This window comes from Nerophis lumbriciformis, linkage group LG18, assembly GCF_033978685.3.
Source record: "Nerophis lumbriciformis linkage group LG18, RoL_Nlum_v2.1, whole genome shotgun sequence".
Taxonomy (NCBI): domain Eukaryota; kingdom Metazoa; phylum Chordata; class Actinopteri; order Syngnathiformes; family Syngnathidae; genus Nerophis; species Nerophis lumbriciformis.
Genome location: NC_084565.2, coordinates 30,899,624 through 30,920,000, shown reverse-complemented (window position 1 = coordinate 30,920,000; position 20,377 = coordinate 30,899,624). Strand labels below are relative to the sequence as shown.

The 20,377-nt window shown below is 39.6% G+C and overlaps 1 protein-coding gene across 1 annotated transcript in view; it reads left to right on the top strand.

Annotated features, from left to right (window-relative positions):
* Nucleotides 1-19,766, top strand: part of LOC133617806 (uncharacterized) — a 22,708-nt gene extending 2,942 nt beyond the window's left edge. The window contains exon 2 of the mRNA XM_061978042.1: nt 17,921-19,766. Within this exon, the coding sequence (XP_061834026.1) occupies nt 17,921-18,984 (1,064 nt within the window). The 3' untranslated portion in view covers nt 18,985-19,766. The remainder of the gene's footprint in view (nt 1-17,920) is intronic.
* Nucleotides 19,767-20,377: the final 611 nt, after the last annotated feature.

Genomic DNA, 20,377 nt, shown 5'->3' with positions numbered 1-20,377 from the left:
ACCTACATTACTAAATATCATAACATCTAAAAACACACACAAAGACGGTACCTACTTAGATAATTAGGTTGTATAAATATTTTTGTAAAGCAAAACATATGTGTGAGACATTTGTATTATCAGGGTGTGAATATCATCAAATATTGGTTTAGTTTTTTTTCAAGATTTTTACATCTTCTGCAGACAAATCACTGTCAGTTATTCATTATGAAAGTTATTAAGACAAAATGTTAATACTCACCTTCCCTATTATGATCGCTGGGTGTTTATGTCAGTAAAGTTGTCATAAAAGTCAGTCGTCTCTTGTTAATAACTGTTGCATCGTCTGCAAATAATACTAACTTTAAGTCCTTTGTAACTTAAATGTCAGTCATATACAGATTGAACAATTTGGGTCCCAGTATTGATCCCTGGGGTACGCCACAAGATATTTTCAGCTCTGTAGACATTTGCTCTCATATCTTCACTCATTGCTTCCTGTTGGTTAAGTAGATTCTTACCCAGTTCAAGACCAGACCTCTGGTGCCTTACCGTTCTAATGTGTTTATTAAGATATTATGAATGATTGTGTCAAATGCTTTTGTTGAATCCAAAAAATCCATCTATCGTGTTAGTGATCCCGTCCGTTATTTATTTTGATTAATAATATTGATGTTGAAATGTTGGCTCTGTATCCATAGTGGTTAGAGTGTCCGCCCTGAGATCGGTAGGTTGTGAGTTCAAACCCCGACCGAGTCATACCAAAGACTATAAAAATGGGACCCATTACCGCCCTGATTGGCACTCAGCATCAAGGGTTGGAATTTGGGGTTAAATCACCAAAAATGATTCCTGGGCGTGGCCACCGCTGCTGCTCACTGCTCCCCTCACCCCCCGGGGGGTGATCAAGGGTGATGGGTCAAATGCAGAGAATCATTTTGCCACACCTAGTGTGTGTGTGACAATCATTGGTACTTTAACTTAATATTGGTTGTCTGTGAGTGTTTCATTGTTATTTATGAATGTGTCCAATTTGCTGTTAAACAGTTTTTCAATAATTTTAGAAACTTGCGGAAGTAAAGAAACAGGTCTGTAGTTTGTGAACTGGTGTTTGTCTCCCGTTTAATAAATTGGTACGACTTTTGCTATTTTCATTTTGTCTGGGAATTTGCCTGTTTGAAATCATGATATATGTTAAAGGTTCTGAAATCTCTTCAATAATCTCTTCAATGTAGTGTATAATTTAGTAGATGGATAAATACCACACTGTCCTTTCAACCATTCCTAAAGACTACAATTTAGCCTCCAACAAATAACAAGAGTTTTTTTTTAAGTTTAATTTTAATTTTTATTAAATCAACATAAAAAAACAAGATACACTTACAATTAGTGCACCCTCCCCCATTTACACTCATTCCCACTCATTCACACAAAAGGGTTGTTTCTTTCTGTTATTAATATTCTGGTTCCTACATTATATATCAATATATATCAATACAGTCTGCAAGGAATACAGTCCGTGAAGCACACATGATTGTGTGTGCTGCTGGTCCACTAACATTTTCATTAATTACTATTTTTGATGTAATTGTTTTTATATTGTTTTACTTTCTTTTTTATTCAAGAAAATGTTTTTTATTTATTTATCTTATTTTATCTTATTTTTTAAAAAGGGACCTCATCTTCACCAGACCAGGTTGTCAATTAAATTAAATTGTTTAAAGGGTTCTTAAAACCAGGTCCAGTCCAGATTATGTCCAGGTCGGGCTCAGCAACACACACCTTCATTTATGTACACGGAAAATTAGGGAACACAACAACAAATTGCGTATAATCTATAAACAAAATTAAATTTTCAAAATAAGCATTTATGTACAGTCCAGATTATGTCCAAGTCGGACTCAGCAACACACACCTTCATTTTTGTACACTCAAATTAGGGAACACAACAACAGATTGCATATAATATTAAACTTCAAACCCTAGTTACGTTGAATGAGTTTAAAGCTTCTGTGAAAGGACTGCAGTCTACCTTGTCTGTATGCACATGTGTCATGTGAGCAAGTTTTAATGTTGTAAATGTGATGTTTTATGTATTTGTTTACTGTTTTTAATGTAACCTTGCTGCTGCCCTCTTGGCCAGGTCTCCCTTGGAAAAGAGATCTTTGATCTCAATGGGATTTTCCCTGGTTAAATAAAGGCTAATAATAATAATAATAATAATCTATAAACAAAATTAAATTTTCAAAATAAGCATTTGAGGACGTCCCATCTTTTTTTAATGTTTTTTGGCATCGGTTTCAACTATATAACTCTCTAAAGTTAAAAAATAATGAATAAATGTTTTAAAGAAAGTAATACTAAGTGAATATCTGTTTTTGGCCTTAAAAATAAACCTTTTACAGAGTACTATGATTCAATGGGCCCTGCGATGAGGTGGCGACTTGTCCAGGGTGTACACCGCCTTCCGCCCGATTGTAGCTGAGATAGGCTCCAGCGACCCCAAGGGGAATAAGCGGTAGAAAATGGATGGATGGATGGCATTTGAGGACGTCCCATCTTTTTTTTATGTTTTTTGGCATCGGTTTCAACTATATAACTTTCTAAAGTTAAAAAATAATGAATAAATGTTTTAAAGAAAGTAATACTAAGTGAATATCTGTTTTTGGCCTTAAAAATAAACCTTTTACAGAGTACTATAATTCAATGGGCCCTGCGATGAGGTGGCGACTTGTCCAGGGTGTACGCTGCCTTCCGCCTGATTGTAGCTGAGATAGGCTCCAGCGACCCCAAAGGGAATAAGCGGTAGAAAATGGATGGATGGATGGCATTTGAGGACGTCCCATCTTTTTTTAATGTTTTTTGGCATCGGTTTCAACTGTATAACTTTCTAAAGTTAAAAAATAATGAATAAATGTTTTAAAGAAAGTAATACTAAGTGAATATCTGTTTTTGGCCTTAAAAATAAACCTTTTACAGAGTACTATAATTCAATGGGCCCTGCGATGAGGTGGCGACTTGTCCAGGGTGTACCCCGCCTTCCGCCCGATTGTAGCTGAGATAGGCTCCAGCGCCCCCCGCGACCCCGAAGGGAATAAGCGGTAGAAAATGGATGGATGGATGGATGACTGTCAATGAACTCTTTTAAAATAACAGAAACCACATCAAGCTTCATAAACAAACCAATCCTAAAACACATTTTTTCAACTTCCACCCAAAATGAAGACACAATATGACAATACCAAAACAAATGCAGGGTGGATTCAGACTCCCGACAACAAAATCGGCAATCATCTGACTCTGTCACATTCCATAACAAGAGTTAGTAATGTTTCGGTCTCAGATGCTCCTTTTGTGACAATTTCTACAACTGAATGGAATGCTAACGTGGGTGATTCCAGTCTAACAATTGAGTTTGGGCTGGTAGTGGTCGTACCACTGCGATCGTTCTATCATACAATACCTCAATGCTGACGAGGGTAAATTCCATTATAATGACTATTATGCGCATTGACAGAAATGTTGCTCTTTTGCATCTCAACAGTTGTTATTTTTCACTACAATAGAGTGGAACCATCCACGCCCGCCTTGTGTCGGAGTATGAATAGTTGGGTTTTGGCACCAGCTACTAGACTAGATCTGATCAATCTAAGTCTATGAGCGTGAATTGATAAAGCCTACTTGAATGAGAGGTGGAATGTTTTCATAGGTGTCGTTATAGACTACTGAAAGTCTGGTATTGTCACAGCGCTTGTAGAGTGTTTCTTTTACAAAACATGACCCACTCAACTCTGGGCACATAGTTAGTGGTGCATATTTGACCACACTTTTTATTGACGGCCCTTTTACAACAGCTCCTTTCTTTGCCAAGATGATCTCAGTTGCAATGACCGCCATAGTGTGTTTTTTCTTATCAAACACACACACACACTGGCTATCATTTGGAATGGGGACCAAGTTTTTGATCATCACTTGTGGGGACCACCCTTTGATCGATTGATTGATTGAAACTTTTATTAATAGATTGCACAGTACAGTACATATTCCGTACAATTGACCACTTGAATACGTTTTTCAACTTGTTTAAGTCGAGGTCTATGTTAATCAATTCATGGTAACAGGAAAAAGGTTGTGGAGGCATAAAAAAATAGGTAAAATGGCCAGTTAGCTCATACACGTCTTTAAATCTCTGGATTGATGAAGTAATGTGCTGATCATTCTTACTGGGAACCCTGGGGAAAAAGAGTTAATATGGTTCATGGGGACCAAATTTAAATAATTTTGCATAATTCACATAAATTTGTACGTGACTACTGAGGACCATTATAAAAAAAAAAAAAAATGTTCAAATCAAATATGACATGATCCTCAGAATTCAGCACTACAGCTGTCCTCTTTTTGGAAGTTTCACCACTTAAATGTTAAAGCCAATCCTGCATCTTCTGTGACATTACTGAAAACTGCTATTTAGCAGTAATGAAGTTGTCTGCAACTCCAACTACCATATGTAGAAGGATGGACAATTCTGAATGTGAATCATACTTTAAGGTAATAATGTTTTATAATCATGCTGTATGAAAATGTCATCCTAAGGAACACTAAACCAGATTTTGTTTTTGGACAAATATATTAGTTTTAACTAAGGATGGATACCATACAGAATCACAGTACTATTAATGCCAGGATAACAAATGTTTCACTTTTCAAGAAAATTAATGTTCTCTTTTACCAATATTTGAAACACTTAAACAAAGTCACCCAAATTTCCCTGTTGTGGTATCAATAAAGGATTATCTTATCTTACCTTAAACCACAGAAATAAAATACAAACTCATTGAAACTTTTATTTTTACTTTTTATTTTTAACAACATTGAACGTAAAGAACATAAAAAACTGTTCTACTTAACCAATCCAGTCAGAGAGATAGATCATTTAAAGGGGAACATTATCACCAGACCTATGTAAGTGTCAGTATATACCTTGATGTTGCAGAAAAAGACCATATATTTTTTTAACCGATTTCCAAACTCTAAATGGGTGAATTTTGGCGAATTAAACGCCTTTCTAATATTCGCTCTCGGAGCGATGACGTCACAACGTGGCGTCACATCGGGAAGCAATCCGCCATTTTCTCAAACACCGAGTCAATCAGCTCACACTACAACCATCCGTTTCAATACATTCGTAATCTGTTGAATCGCTTAAGCCGCTGAAATCCGAGTCTGAATCCGAGCTAATGTCGCTATAGCTTGCTGTTCTTTCCGCCATGTTTGTTTGTGTTGGCTTCACTATGTGACGTCACAGGAAAATGGACGGGTGTTTATAACGATGGTTAAAATCAGGCACTTTGAAGCTTTTTTTAGGGATATTGCGTGATGGGTAAAATTTTGAAAAAAACTTCGAAAAATATAATAAGCCACTGGGAACTGATTTTTAATGGTTTTAACCATTCTGAAATTGTGATAATGTTCCCCTTTAAAAAGGTTTCCCTTTCGGGGTTCTGTTTTTTAGTCCCCATACCGTTAGAGGTCCCCTAAAGGTGACTGTGTAAACAGAGCAAGGTCCCCATTAAGTAAGCATTGCCGGAACACACACACACACACACACGCACACACACACACACACACACACACACACACAAACACACACACACACACACACACACACACACACACACACACACACACACACAGGGTTCATAAGTCATATTACATTAACATAAACAGCTGTCTTCCAAAGCACCCTCATTGCAGTTGTTAGAAGGGTATGACTCTTTACTCTCAATAGTAATAAAAAGTACCAACATTGGGGGATTTCATAGCTTTAATAAAGTGTAAAGCATATAAATATAAATAAACACATACTTTTGACTTAGATTTTCCAGTAATTCCCAAAACTCGTGATGACACGTCACCTTTAAAAACCTCTTTCTCTCTGGGGTTGCTCAATGAAACATCTAACAAGCCCCAATCCTCAATGGTATGTGTTATTATTGTTAATGACAGACTGTGTGTGTTTGTGTTTAATTGTTATTAATTTTTTTAACTGATGTACCGCACGAAAATTGCTGTAGACTGTAGAAGTTTTGTATGATTGCTCTCTAGTGTCATGAACTGATAAAGCCTTCTCAAATAGTCTTCAAACACAACTTGAATAGTCCAGTTGTGATGGGTCCTATGCCCTGTGTGGCCTGTCTACATAGCAAAGCAAGAGGAAAAAAACAACACAAGATAAACAAGAAATATGTTATTAAAAATCAGTAAATAGTAAAAAAAAAGAAAATATTTAAAAGTCCACAAAATAGCTTTCCATTAATGTATGTAATATGAAGGATAAATCATTTAGATTTAAAAGTGTATTTGCAGTGACGGGCTACGTATCTTAACTACATTTCCCAGTAACCTGGCAGTAGATTACCATATTTTTCGGAGTATAAGTCGCACGTGCCGAAAATGCATAATAAAGAAGGAAAAAAAACATATATAAGTCGCACTGGAGTATAAGTCGCATTTTTTGGGGAAATGTATTTGATAAAACCCAACACCAAGAATAGACATTTGAAGGGCAATTTAAAATAAATAAAGAATAGTGAACAACAGACTGAATAAGTGTACGTTATATGAGGCATAAATAACCAACGGAGAACGTGCCTGGTATGTTAACGTAACATATTATGGTAAGAGTCATTTAAATAACTATAACATATAGAACATGCTATACGTTTACCAAAAAATCTGTCACACCTAATCGCTTTTTTTTATTTTATTTTTTTAAATTATGCCTCTTAGAGTGGTTTTAGGCCATATTGTATATTGCATATTGTGTATATTGTGTTGTTTCTGTATATTGTGTGGTTTCTTCTTTTTTTTTTAATGCAAAGCACCTCAGGGAAGCAACCTAAATTTCGTTGGACCTGTACCTGTACATGCACAATGACAAATAAAGATCATTCATTCATTCATTCATTCATTAAATCCCATGAAATCTTATACGTCTCGTCTCTTACGTGAATGAGCTAAATAATATTATTTGATATTTTACGGTAATGTGTTAATAATTTCACACATAAGTCGCTCCTGAGTATAAGTCGCACCCCCGGCCAAACTATGAAAAAAACTGCGACTTATAGTCCGAAAAATACGGTAGCTTTTTTTTTTTTAACAAGTAGATTTTCCTGTAGCTTTGATACTTTTAAACCCATGTAGCTAGGTAGCTTACATCAAAGCTACAGGCTACAAAGAGAGAAAATGGACTGCGAATCCAGGCCCCAGAAAATATGGAGAAAATACAATGACCCGGATGAATGAGAACATTCATACATACGGAGAAAATCCATGATGATTGGTTGGTGTTCGTATGATGAGTCACAATCAGCTAAGGTTAGGGCAAAACATTACAGACCGGCCAATCAGAGACAAGATAAGGCGGGTCATCGAAACTAGTAAGCAAAATCATAACAGGCACGCACTCATGTCACATGAATGACGAGGGAGTCCGAGACAGAGGGACGCTTCAAGCTGATGACTCATAAAAAAGAAACCTACTTGAAAATAGGAGAGGAATTCTTTCCCGCAGATTACATTTTTCCTGTAGTGATGAAGATGACGTCCAGGAAAAATAATGCGTGTCTTTAGCCACATTTAGACAAAAGTGTGCGTTTTAGAGAAAGCAATGCCCCATACTTTAGTTTTTAGTTGTTTACTCTCTACACCAAAATCATAATGCTCTCTTCTTCAAAGACGTCCAACACAAATTTAGGAACACACATTGTTTGTTTACCTTCTTTGTACCTTATCACACAGAGGGCCTCAAACTTCTTTTGCCAAGTAGCATCCCAGAAAACACTCAACTCTCCAAGTACCATCATAATGACCAACGTTGAAATACAGTAGCAGAGTAGTCCTAAGTATTCATTAAAACCAAGGCAGATGTATATTTGATATTTTTGGCCACTGTCACATTACACATTTTTGAACAGTATCAATTTGTTTAAATGTAGGAAAATAAAACACCGTCCTTTCAAATGATTCCTTGGCGTACCACGAAATGGAGAATCACTGATTTTAACATAACTTGATTCATATGATTAATCAACAGGGTGATTTTTGTACTGCAGAACATAAATATTACCCAATTTTCACCACTATATGGATGTGGTATGGCAATGCCTCTGGAATAAACACAGCTGCTGCTTTTTTTTTTTTTTTACATGAAAAGTTTTACCGCACATAACTGTAGCACCCCTACTGTAGGATAGCAGGTTAGTACAACAATTAAGATTTCTAGGTTCTTGGCTTTGTCACTCTCGTCCATACCAATCTGGTAATATCCGGACTTGAGGTCCATCACAGAAAACCACTGTGACCCGGTGAGGGCGAAGAATGCTTCTTCGAGGTTTGGTAATGCATAAGCATCCTTTATGGTTTGCGTATTCAACTTACGGTAATCGACACAAAGTCGGACATCACCGTTCTTTTTCTTTACAACGACTATGGGTGACGAGTAGGGTGACTCGGACTCCCTTATCACACCAGCTTCTAGCAGTGTTTTAAGGTGTTCCCTCACAGCCTCATAGTCATTGGGATGTATGGGTCTTGAACGCTGTTTAAAAGGCGTCTCGTCCTTGAGCTTTATACGATGCTTGACTTTGGTGGCATGACCAAAATCAAGGTCATGATGTGCAAACACATCAGAGTAACCATTTAGTTTCTCTGTGACTCTGGTTTTCCATTCCTCTGGTAGAGGAGAATTGCCGAAGTCAAACGTCAGGGTGTTGTTTGTGGACTGATTTGTAGAAGCGGTTGCACTACAACAGTTCACAGTATCTGCATTCTTGTCAGATAATGGACTTTTTTCAACAATCTTATCAGGAACATGTAGTTCTGCGACAACACTGTTTTTGGGTAGTGTTATGTCATGGTCTGTCTCGTTTCTCAGCCAAACAGCCAACTTGTGCTGAGGCTGCTGGGGCAAAGTGACGAGGCAACAGTCAACGAAAATGCCACCAGGTAAGACAGACTTTCTTGGCTGCTCCAGAACTGCCAATTTCTCCGTATTTGCAGGATTGACATTGACCTGGCCTTCCACAAGGACGTTATCATGTGCAGGAATAACTTGCTGCGGTTTCCCTTTGAGTGTCATTAGACCTATTTGCCCAGTGCTCTTTAGCTTTTGTCTGAATTCAAGTGCACTGAGGATTTGTTTGTAGCCATGAACAGTTGAAGTGGTCTTTTGAGTGTTGTGTTGGCACTCTTCATCATATAATACATCAAGTAAGTTGGTCCCTATTAGAACAGGCAGGTCAATGTTGGAGCGTTGATCAGGGACAACTAATGCTAGTGTGTTCACTTCAGGTGCAGTGTCAATAAACTCCTTTGGCAACCCAATACAGACTTCTACATAGCCCAAATATGGGACGGACTGACCATTAGCACCTTCCACATCAAGAAGATTGAATGGCTGGATAGACTGTTCTGACAGGTGTTCTGTGTAGAATGAGTTTGAAATTGTGGTCACCTGAGACCCTGTGTCAAGAAGGCAGTAACACTTTACACCTGACACAGTCACATCACTGATGCATTTGTTGCCAATTAAACCTTTTGGTATTTTAGATTGGTGCTTGGTTCTGTGAGAATAACTTGAAACATTTTGTTTGGAGCTGGTGTTAGTCTTTGTTCCTGTTTGCTCCTCAACAGGAACAGAATTTAAAAATCCTGTTTGCTTTGTTCGTCCCACAGCTTTTGTTTCTCTTTGAGTTCTTGGCGTTTAGCCTCAACAACCTCCGGGTTGGGCTCGTTGGGACAAGCTGGCGCTATATGTCCATCTTCGCCACAGTTAAAGCAATACCACGGTCGTGGTTTCTTTTTGCCTCTTCGGACAGCCTCTGTCTTAGGCTCCCTTTCATTGGGTTTCTTTGGTTTAGCTCCCTTGGAGGTAGCCTTTGTGGAAGATTCATCCACGGACGCTTTCAGGTTTGCCAACTGGGCTTGAAGTTGTGCAAGTTGTTTTTGTATTTTCTTTGTACTCTCATTATAGTTGTCCTTTACAGCAGTGGCTGCTATGTCCCTCTCATCTGTATCAGAGTTGTACACGTTCACATTATTAGACTGCACTTTAGCTTTGTGATATCCAACATGTTGCTTCATACGACGAGATCTGGCAGCCTGCTTGTCTTCCTCCGTCCTCACTAAAAGCAACAACTCGGAGAACGAGGGCGGGGCATCCTTCTGCAGTTGGGACAGCTGAAGATGTGTGATTAAACTATTGTTGAAACATCCCCTGCAGAACTGTTTCAGCAGTTGCCGGTCTGCGTCGCTGGCAGGAATGCCATTCCTCTTGACTACTTTGCTCAGTATTGACTGGAGGCGATGTAAATAAGCGGAAGCCTTTTCACCCGGCTCTGCGTCGGTAGTAAGGAATGCTGCAAATAGCTCATCAGCATCATCCACAGTACCGTAGGCTGAGTCAAGAACATGCAAATAGTCACGTGGGCTCGACTGGGGCTCAAGATGCTTTATAACATTTACAGCTGGAGGAAGGAGACTTTCTACAATCCTTCTGACCACTTGCTTGTCAGGGATTGTGGTATCGCTGAAGTAGAACTCGACATTACTACGCCAAGTGTCATAATCAACTTCCAGGCTGGGGCAGGGAGTTTTCCCAGAGAAAGGCCTCAACCTGGCATGGTGTGTTGACGACATGTCACTGCTCTTTACAATATGCTCCACGACCATTCTCTGCACCTCAGGTGTGTTAATTTGGTCAAGTGGTAGCTGAAAGGGTGATCTGGCACCACTAGGCAGGGTTTGATTAAGTGGGGCCGCATTCATATTTAGAGTGGACTGAGTTGGGGTCTGGGCAAATGCTGGTTCAACTCCACTCTTGTGAGGAGTAGACGAGGGGGTTTGGTGCTCAACCTCCTCATCTCGTTGAGCTGGCCGGCTTTCTTGAATTCTGGCCAACTCCTCTCGCAGGACCTTTTCAAAGTCTGTGCCACTCAATTTTGCAATGCCTTCAAGCTCACACAGGTAAAATTTGGTTATGTTTGAACCTGCATTAGCAGCATAAACACTAGATAAGAGCTGCACATAGTGTGTAATTTTGTCATCTGAAGAAGGTCTGTTATATGGTAAATCACGTGCAAGAACACTAACACCTTCCCCAGATTTAAACTCAACAATAGCAGAATTTGGGAATTTAGCATCGGAACTGTCAATTTTAACCACTCTTTCAATGGACCCATATTGATTCAAAAAGTCAAATACCTCCTCATCTACTTCAGTACCAGACATGCCACTGACCAGTACTGAACTGGGTACCTTAATGTTTTCAGACTTAATGACATCCATATTTCAAGTGTAAAGTCAGAGGTATTACAAAAATTGTGAACAAACGTTGCCAGAGCTGTTCTGTAATGTACGTACAGTATGAATTTGGAATCACAGCGCTCCTGGCTGGCTCGCCAAGTGTGTAGCACCCCTACTGTAGGATAGCAGGTTAGTACAACAATTAAGATTTCTAGGTTCTTGGCTTTGTCACTCTCGTCCATACCAATCTGGTAATATCCGGACTTGAGGTCCATCACAGAAAACCACTGTGACCCGGTGAGGGCGAAGAATGCTTCTTCGAGGTTTGGTAATGCATAAGCATCCTTTATGGTTTGCGTATTCAACTTACGGTAATCGACACAAAGTCGGACATCACCATTCTTTTTCTTTACAACGACTATGGGTGACGAGTAGGGTGACTCGGACTCCCTTATCACACCAGCTTCTAGCAGTGTTTTAAGGTGTTCCCTCACAGCCTCATAGTCATTGGGATGTATGGGTCTTGAACGCTGTTTAAAAGGCGTCTCGTCCTTGAGCTTTATACGATGCTTGACTTTGGTGGCATGACCAAAATCAAGGTCATGATGTGCAAACACATCAGAGTAACCATTTAGTTTCTCTGTGACTCTGGTTTTCCATTCCTCTGGTAGAGGAGAATTGCCGAAGTCAAACGTCAGGGTGTTGTTTGTGGACTGATTTGTAGAAGCGGTTGCACTACAACAGTTCACAGTATCTGCATTCTTGTCAGATAATGGACTTTTTTCAACAATCTTATCAGGAACATGTAGTTCTGCGACAAGACTGCTTTTGTCTGTCCCCTGGGGTTTTGGGAGTTCAACCGTATGCCTCAGGGGATAACCAATGCGCCGAGTACATTTCAGCGCCTAATGGAGAAATGTATGGGTGACATTAACCTGAAAGAGGTGCTTGTCTTTCTTGATGATCTCATTGTGTTCTCTGCCTCCCTGGAGGAACACGAGGCCAGGCTTCTGCACGTCCTCCAGCGGCTAAGAGAATATGGTCTCAAGCTCTCTTCCGAGAAGTGCAGATTCTTCCAAACGTCTGTACGTTATCTTGGACACATCGTCTCAAGAGATGGTGTCGAGACAGATCCCGAAAAAGTAATTGCACTAAAAACGTGGCCAAGGCCACAGACCCTAAAAGAATTGAAGTCCTTTTTAGGCTTCGCCGGCTATTATCGCCGCTTCGTCAAGGACTATTCTAAAATAGTGAAGCCACTAAACAGTCTCACTTCTGGCTATCCACCTCTCAGAAAAGGCCAGAAGATGACGACATGTAAAGGGAAATATTTAAATCCAAAAGAGCCGTTCGCAGAACGTTGGACACCTGCTTGTCAGGACGCTTTTGAATGCATCATAGAGAAGCTCACATCTTCTCCCATCCTGGGGTTTGCAGATGCAAAGCTCCCCTATACACTGCATACGGATGCCAGTACTACTGGTTTAGGAGCTGCTTTATACCAAGAGCAGGATGGCCAATCAAGGGTCATCGCCTATGCCAGTAGGGGCCTTTCATCTAGTGAGGCAAGATATCCAGCACACAAGCTGGAGTTTCTAGCTTTAAAATGGGCAATCCTAGAGAAGTTCCAGGACTATCTCTATGGTAACAACTTCACTGTGGTAACGGATAACAATCCGTTAACTTACATACTCACCTCAGCTAAGCTAGATTCTGCCAGTTATCGCTGGCTAGCAGCCCTTTCTACGTTCAATTTCAACATCAAGTACAGGGCTGGAAAGAGCAATCAAGACGCCGATGGTCTCTCCAGGCGACCGCATGGAATGCTGGTTGATGATGACGCTTCACTGGAAGAAAGAGAGAGAATAAAGCGGTTCACCTCACATCATCTATCATCGTCACCTGACCATCTAAACTTACCTGAAGATGCAGTTACAGCCCTATGTCACCGACACCTGATAAGAGAAACCGACAACTTACCTTCCATCACGTTGGTTGAATCTCTAGCTCTCAACGCCGACGCTATTCCAGACATCTACAGTGATGAAGAATTATTAGGTCATGTGACGGTACCCATCTTCAATGAGGATGACCTCCGAGAAAGACAGGAAGCTGACCCTGCCATCAAGCATGTTATTCATCTGTTGGAATCTGGAGGCCCAGTACCTCGGAACATCAGTCCTAATTCTCCTGAACTCAAACTGATGCTCAAGGAGTGGAAGCGCCTTGAGATGAGAGACGGTCTCCTGTACAGGAAGCGAAAATGTGAAGAGGAAACAATCTATCAACTCATTCTTCCAGAGTCCCTCAGAGTCACTGTACTCAAGTGTCTCCATGACGACATGGGACACATGGGCATAGACCGTACCATTGACTTAGTAAGGTCAAGATTCTACTGGCCACGAATGGCTGCGGATGTTGAGCACAAGGTCAAAACCTGTGGCCGGTGTGTTCGGAGGAAGACTCCGCCTGAGAAAGCTGCACCGCTGGTCAGTATCCAGACAAGTAGGCCAATGCAATTAGTCTGCATGGACTACCTATCACTGGAGCCTGATTCCCACAATACCAAGGACATTCTGGTCATCACAGACCACTTTACAAAATACGCGGTAGCCATACCCACGAAAGACCAAAAAGCTACTACTGTTGCGAAGTGTCTGTGGGAGCAGTTCCTGGTGCACTACGGCTTTCCTGAACGCCTGCACAGTGATCAGGGAAGAGATTTTGAATCCCACACTATTAAAGAACTGTGTGCTATAGCCGGTATCAAGAAAGTGAGAACCAGTCCTTATCACCCAAGGGGAAACCCGGTTGAGCGGTTCAACCGCACCCTTCTTGGTATGTTGGGTACTCTGAAAAAAAAAGAAAAGAGTCACTGGCGTGATTTTGTTAAACCACTAACACATGCCTACAACTGTACCAGAAGTGAGGTCACCGGGTTCAGTCCCTATGAGTTAATGTTTGGGAGACAACCCAGGCTTCCAGTTGATATTGCATTCAACCTACCCGTCAGGGAAGGAACACCAGTATCTCACTCCCAATATGTGCGAAATCTCAAGTCTCGACTCGAGGAGAGTTATCAAACAGCCATTGAAAACTCCCAGAAAGTTGCTGAGAGGAATAAGCAGCAGTGGAATAAACAAGTCAGAGAGTCCACACTTGAAATGGGAGATAGAGTACTGGTGAGAAATGTCCGTCTGAGGAACAAACACAAACTCGCTGACAAGTGGGAGTCCGCTGTGTACAGTGTCTTACAACAGATGGGAGACTTACCTGTTTACAAGGTCCAGCCAGTGGATGAAGATGGTCCAGTTCGCACTTTACACAGGGATCTTCTGCTGCCGTGCGGGCAATTGGTTGAAGTCGAGGATGAGGAATCCAATCAGCCAAGGCCGATTCGTCGTCCCAGGACAAGACAAAGTTCTCCTCAGATCCAAGAAGAGGAAAGTTCTGAGTCTGAAGAGGAGTACACAGTCCTTCCCGAGGAAACCTCAGCTCTCACTGAGAAGAGGTTTACAAAGGTCTATGACATCCCTAAACAGCTGGTTGTAGCTGACAATCCTCCCACAGAAAAGGAAGTGGGCGAGACACTACAAACCCAGTCACAAGTGGAGTCCTCTGCTGATAATGAGCCTGCGTTGCCAGTTGAAAAAGAAAAGGAATTTCCTGAAGTGGTTGGAGATCACCAGTTGGAGAGTAATGAAAATGGAGAACCGGGAAATAACACTGAAATTCCAGAAGCTCAGGATAATCAAGCCGAGGGAACCGACTTACCTAATGACTGTGGGGAAGGCAATATGGTACGCCGATCTATTAGGTCACGGCAGCTACCAGACCGATTGAACTACCCATAGTTGGGTAAACCCCTCATCTCTTTTGCTCAAAGACTTTTAGACAGTTTCAATCACGCACTCATTTCCTTAGGTGACTACGACAGTCATGAGGTTATAGCAATTTGAGTCAAGATGTTATAGCACATGAAGGGACTCATGCTGACTTAAGGGGGGAGTGTGTAACCCATATGAAAATATAGTGTCACGAATATATTCTCCTATTATTAATTTCTGATCTATGGTGTGCCAAAGTCACTTTGGTAACTTAAAAAATGTTAAAATTGATTTGTCAAAGTCATGTGGTCACTACAGGGTTAAATTAATTATGCATGCACGCAGCACGTTATTCACATGTTGGCCAGTAGAGGTCGCATGCACCTTTGTCATTCCCGGCATTCCTTCACTGAACGTCACAGTGAAGGCACGAGTCATATCGTTGCGTTGCAAAGACAAAGTTTTATACGTTAAAATACTTGTCAATTTTCAAACCGAGTGTTGGAAAAGCAGCATAAGATAGCCTGGTCCCAGTGGGAGCTGGATTGCTGTGTTTTGTGCTGCTGAGAACTCCAGTAAGTGTTATTTTGTAAATGAGGCCTACAGAATATAACTGTTAGCTGTTAGCCTAGCATCCTGTTAGTGCTAAAGAGGGGAGTCTGATAACAAGACACAGAGTTAAGATGTACAAAACCAATTGGAGTAATATGATGTATTTAAAGAATGCCTTGTGACATGTTAGCATGTTGCAGTTGGATAACTTTATTGTATTTTCGTTTTGTGTAAAAGAGATGTATATTTAATGTTACTGTGTTCAGCCTTATGCAGTGAGCAGAGAAGCTGCATTCATTCCAATGCTGCTAAAAGCACCCTTGTCATGCTGCTTAAAGGGGAACTGTTGACACATTTAATTTATTAAATTGATACAGTTAAAATGATAATCATTATAATACATGATGACCAAAATGTGATTTCAGTTAAATAATCACTTATTTTATTTTGTGATGGTTTAAAAAGTGATAATTCACAGTTCATAATTTAAAGATAAAAAGGTAAAAAATCCTTAAATGGATGTAATTCATTTCATTCATTAAAATCTTAAGTAAGAGGTGAAGCTACTATAGTTTTCATGATTTGATGCTGCTGTTAAAGTCTTACAGACTTATATGGAGTACAGTGTTAACCGACCAGTATTCATATGTCCATGACTAAATGGTTAAAATGAGTAACTGTGTTTATTGATTTAAAATTGAAGTTAATATGGTACCATATGGAAGAGAACTAAGAGTAAAAAGAGTATTCTAACTGATTACATTCTGTACTGCTATGTACAGATTGGTTTTTTGTATGATCCTGAAGTCTGGTTCCAAGCTGGACTTGAGTTAAGATGGCAAGCCAGTCCCAGTGAGTGAGAGTCTGCGGAGAGGGAGCGTTTGGATGTGGTGTGGCCAGCTGCATCGGTCTCCACACTCTGCAGTGATCTATAACTGAACTGATCCACCATCAGAGTCGCAAGTATCGAACCGAATCAGTATGGAATAACGGATTACAATAGAACTAAGGATTCCCAACCAAAGAATATAGACAATGTTCAATTCAATACTACCCGGGTAGATTGTATTTTTTGAAAGGACAATTTAAAAAGGACATTTCTTCTATTTTGCTACTTTTGAATTTTGCAACAGAGCTCTATTTTATTTTATTTTTGGGGGGTATTTTCAATTTAAAAAGCACACTGTTCATGTGTTATCGTTTATTATTGTGCAATAAATTTGCCAGCAGTTGTTCTGTGGTCCACTAAGTACGTAACGTCTCATTGCGAGTCTCTCAATTATACAGCCAAGAACCTAGCAATCTTAATTGTTGTACTAACCTGCTATCCTACAGTAGGGGTGCTACATAACCATTACAAACTGTTCCCAAATAACACACACACCATTGTTTTTTTGTGAAGATATAGATAGATGCTGTCTTTTTATTGTAGGTGGAGAAAATGAATAACATTGTCGGGGTGGGCCAAAGAAAAGGCAAACTAAATAAATACATACAGTGGAGTGCGGGGACCTCTATAGGTAGTTGTATGGTGTCCCCAGCTAAATGACAGATAGTTAATAGCAATGGAACCTTATTGGGTCTATTTTAGGGCTGCAACAACTAATCGATTATAAAAATAGTTGGCGGTTAATTTAGTCATCGATTTGTTGGATCTATGCTATGCGCATGCGCAGAGGCAATTTTTTTTAATTTTTTTTTGAAAACTTTTTATTTTTTTTGTATTTTTTTTGTATGAACCTTTATTTATAAACTGCAACATTTACAAACAGCTGAAAAACAATAATCAAAAATAAGTATGGTGCCAGTATGCTGTTTTTCCCCCCAATAAAATACTGGAAAGGATAGAAATGTAGTTTGTCTCTTTTATCCGATTATTAATCGATTAATCGAAGTAATAATCGACAGATTAATCGATTATAAAATTAATCGTTAGTTGCAGCCCTAGTCTATTTGTACATTCTCAGTTACACTAACATTGATATTATACATGTGGGCCAATAGATATAAATGCCTTTAAATGTAGCTTTGATGTACTTTGCCGTGTAGCTTGTAGTGTAGCTTGCTACAATTCTATAAGGATAGCTTCCTCTGTAGCTTAGCTACATTTAATCAAGAGTACCTTGTAGCTTAGCTTACTACATTTTCCAGGTAGCTTGCCCATCACTGTTCATTTGGCCCACCTCACATGTGAATAGTTAAAATACTGCAAACTCAAATACAATAACAGCTCATTTGGGTTGTATGTTCTGCAGACGTCCAGCAGGTGTCAGCCGAGAGTCAAGAAGAGATTCCCTCCGAACAGCAGGAGTGGAGCTCCAGTGTGGGGAAAAATGAGCTGGAGCCCCCACACATTAAAGAGGAGGATGAGGAACTGTGGGAGCATCTTCAAAGGTTGGAGGAGGCTCATGATGAAGATGAAGCTCAGTCCTTACAGCTTCATTACAGTCAAAGTGAGGAGAGAAGAGGGGCGGAGCTTCTAACTCAACACATCACAGCTGATGGAGAGCATTGTGAAGATATAAACTCAGAACCAGACAGCATCTTTGCTCCACTGTCAGATAAAGACGGCATGTCAGACTCTTCCGAGCGCGATCACAGTGACTACATCCAAAAACCTTTGGAGAATAATAAGAACTCTAAAGATGTTATGAGACATCATGCTGACAAAAAACACTATAATTGTTCTGAATGTGGGAAATCATTTAGACATAATAGTCGTTTTGTAGCACACATCAGAATACATACTGGAGAGAAACCTTTCGCTTGCTCAGTTTGTTCCAAAAGATTCTCTACAAAGGATAACCTGAAAAAACACATGATTGTACATTGGGCAGAGAAACCTTTTGCTTGCTCAGTGTGTTCAAAAAGTCTGTCTTCTGAACGTCACCTTAAAAGACACATGATGATACATACTGGGGAGAAGCCCTTTCCTTGTTCAGTTTGTCCTAAAAGATTTAAGACTAAATCACAAATGATATTACACATGAGAACACACACTGGGGAGAAACCCTTCACTTGCTCTATTTGTAGCAAGAAGTTTGCCAGTAAGGGGAGTATGACCCATCACATGAAATCGCACACGGGGGAGAAGCAATTTACTTGCCCACTTTGTCCTAAAAGATACACGAAAAACGCTGCTTTGATTGCGCACATGAGAACTCACACTGGGGAGAAACCGTTTAGTTGCAACGTATGCGATACAAGGTTCAGATATAAGTATCAGGTCAATAGACACCAATGCTCAGCAGACTCGGACGCTGTTGGGCAGTGTGGCTCAGGTGTTAGAGCAGTCATCCAGAATTTCGAGGGTAGCTGATATGAATCGAGCTTTTGCCGTCCTAGTCCCTTCACTTGTGTCCTTGGGCAAGACCCTTTACCCACCTTGCTCCCAGTGCCACACACACCGGTGTATGAGAGTTTGTGGCGGGACAAAACACAATAAGTATTTAAGTCTGCAAGGACTTAATTATAATCAAACTGTGACTGTGATTTCAGTTGATGTTTCTCTTCTGTTTACTTCTAAAGTTGTATTTAGCAATTACTAAATACTAGTTACTTTCTTATTTGCTCGTTGTGAATAGACATTGTATCTTTTTCACTTTTTTTTTTTTATAAAATACATTTGTTTTCCAATTACATAGATTTCTTTTCTTTTATTATTCAGTGAAAAGTATGTATGAATAAAATTGTACACAACTTTTGGACTTCAGGCAATTTCCTAAAGACATCATGGATGGGTGTGTCCCCTTCAGAGGGGTTGTTGTCCTTTGCAGTCTCAGTGGTTCACTTTAACACAGCTTTTATTTGAGTTCATTTTAGTAACAATTGAATGCAAAACATACATCATATTTATAAAGCAAAATCATACACAACAATTATAATTTATTCATGAATAACAAAGTGGGACAACTTTTTTGTTTTGTTTTTTAAATAGAACACAACTACTAAGAAATACAAATACAATATTTGTTGATTTGTATGTACCGTATTTTTCGGACTATAAGTCGCAGTTTTTTTCATAGTTTGGCCGGGCTCCAGTGCGACTTATATATGTTTTTTTTTTTAATTTTATTATGCATTTTCGGCAGATGCGACTTATACTCCGAAAAATACAGTAGCCTACATTTTAGCACATGAAAGAACACATTCATAAATAAACACAAGAATGTGCAACATTTTTTCTGTTTTCAATTTTACAATTTAAGTATTTAAACTTACCACAGATGATCTGTTTAAATTTTTTTTTAGTTATAACCCAGTTGGCATTCCTTTAATGTTCAACGTTGAAATAGAGTTGAGAACATGTCAGTTGTTGTTTAAAAGTTGAATCAGCTTTGAAACAACATTTAACGTTGCTTGAAGGAAAGTTAATAACATTCCAATAAATCACTGTTGAAAATTTAACAAAGATTTGTTTGTTAACTTTATTGTCTTCATCGTTATGATTCCCTTCTTTTTTTTTTACTTTCATTTTAAGATTTTGCTTTTGTTCCTCAAATTACTCTCAGACTAGTGCTCTACCGTGCGTGTAAACAAGAGAAATCATCCACCCGGAAAGTGGCAGAAGTGCAATAATATAATTTGCATCCGCCGTAAAACCAAGTAGAAGAAGAGGAGACTGAAGAAGGGCCCATTTGAATTAAACATCTTGCCAAAGTTGCCGTCAGAAGAATAAAATAATAAGAAGAATAAAACAACTTCACGACACG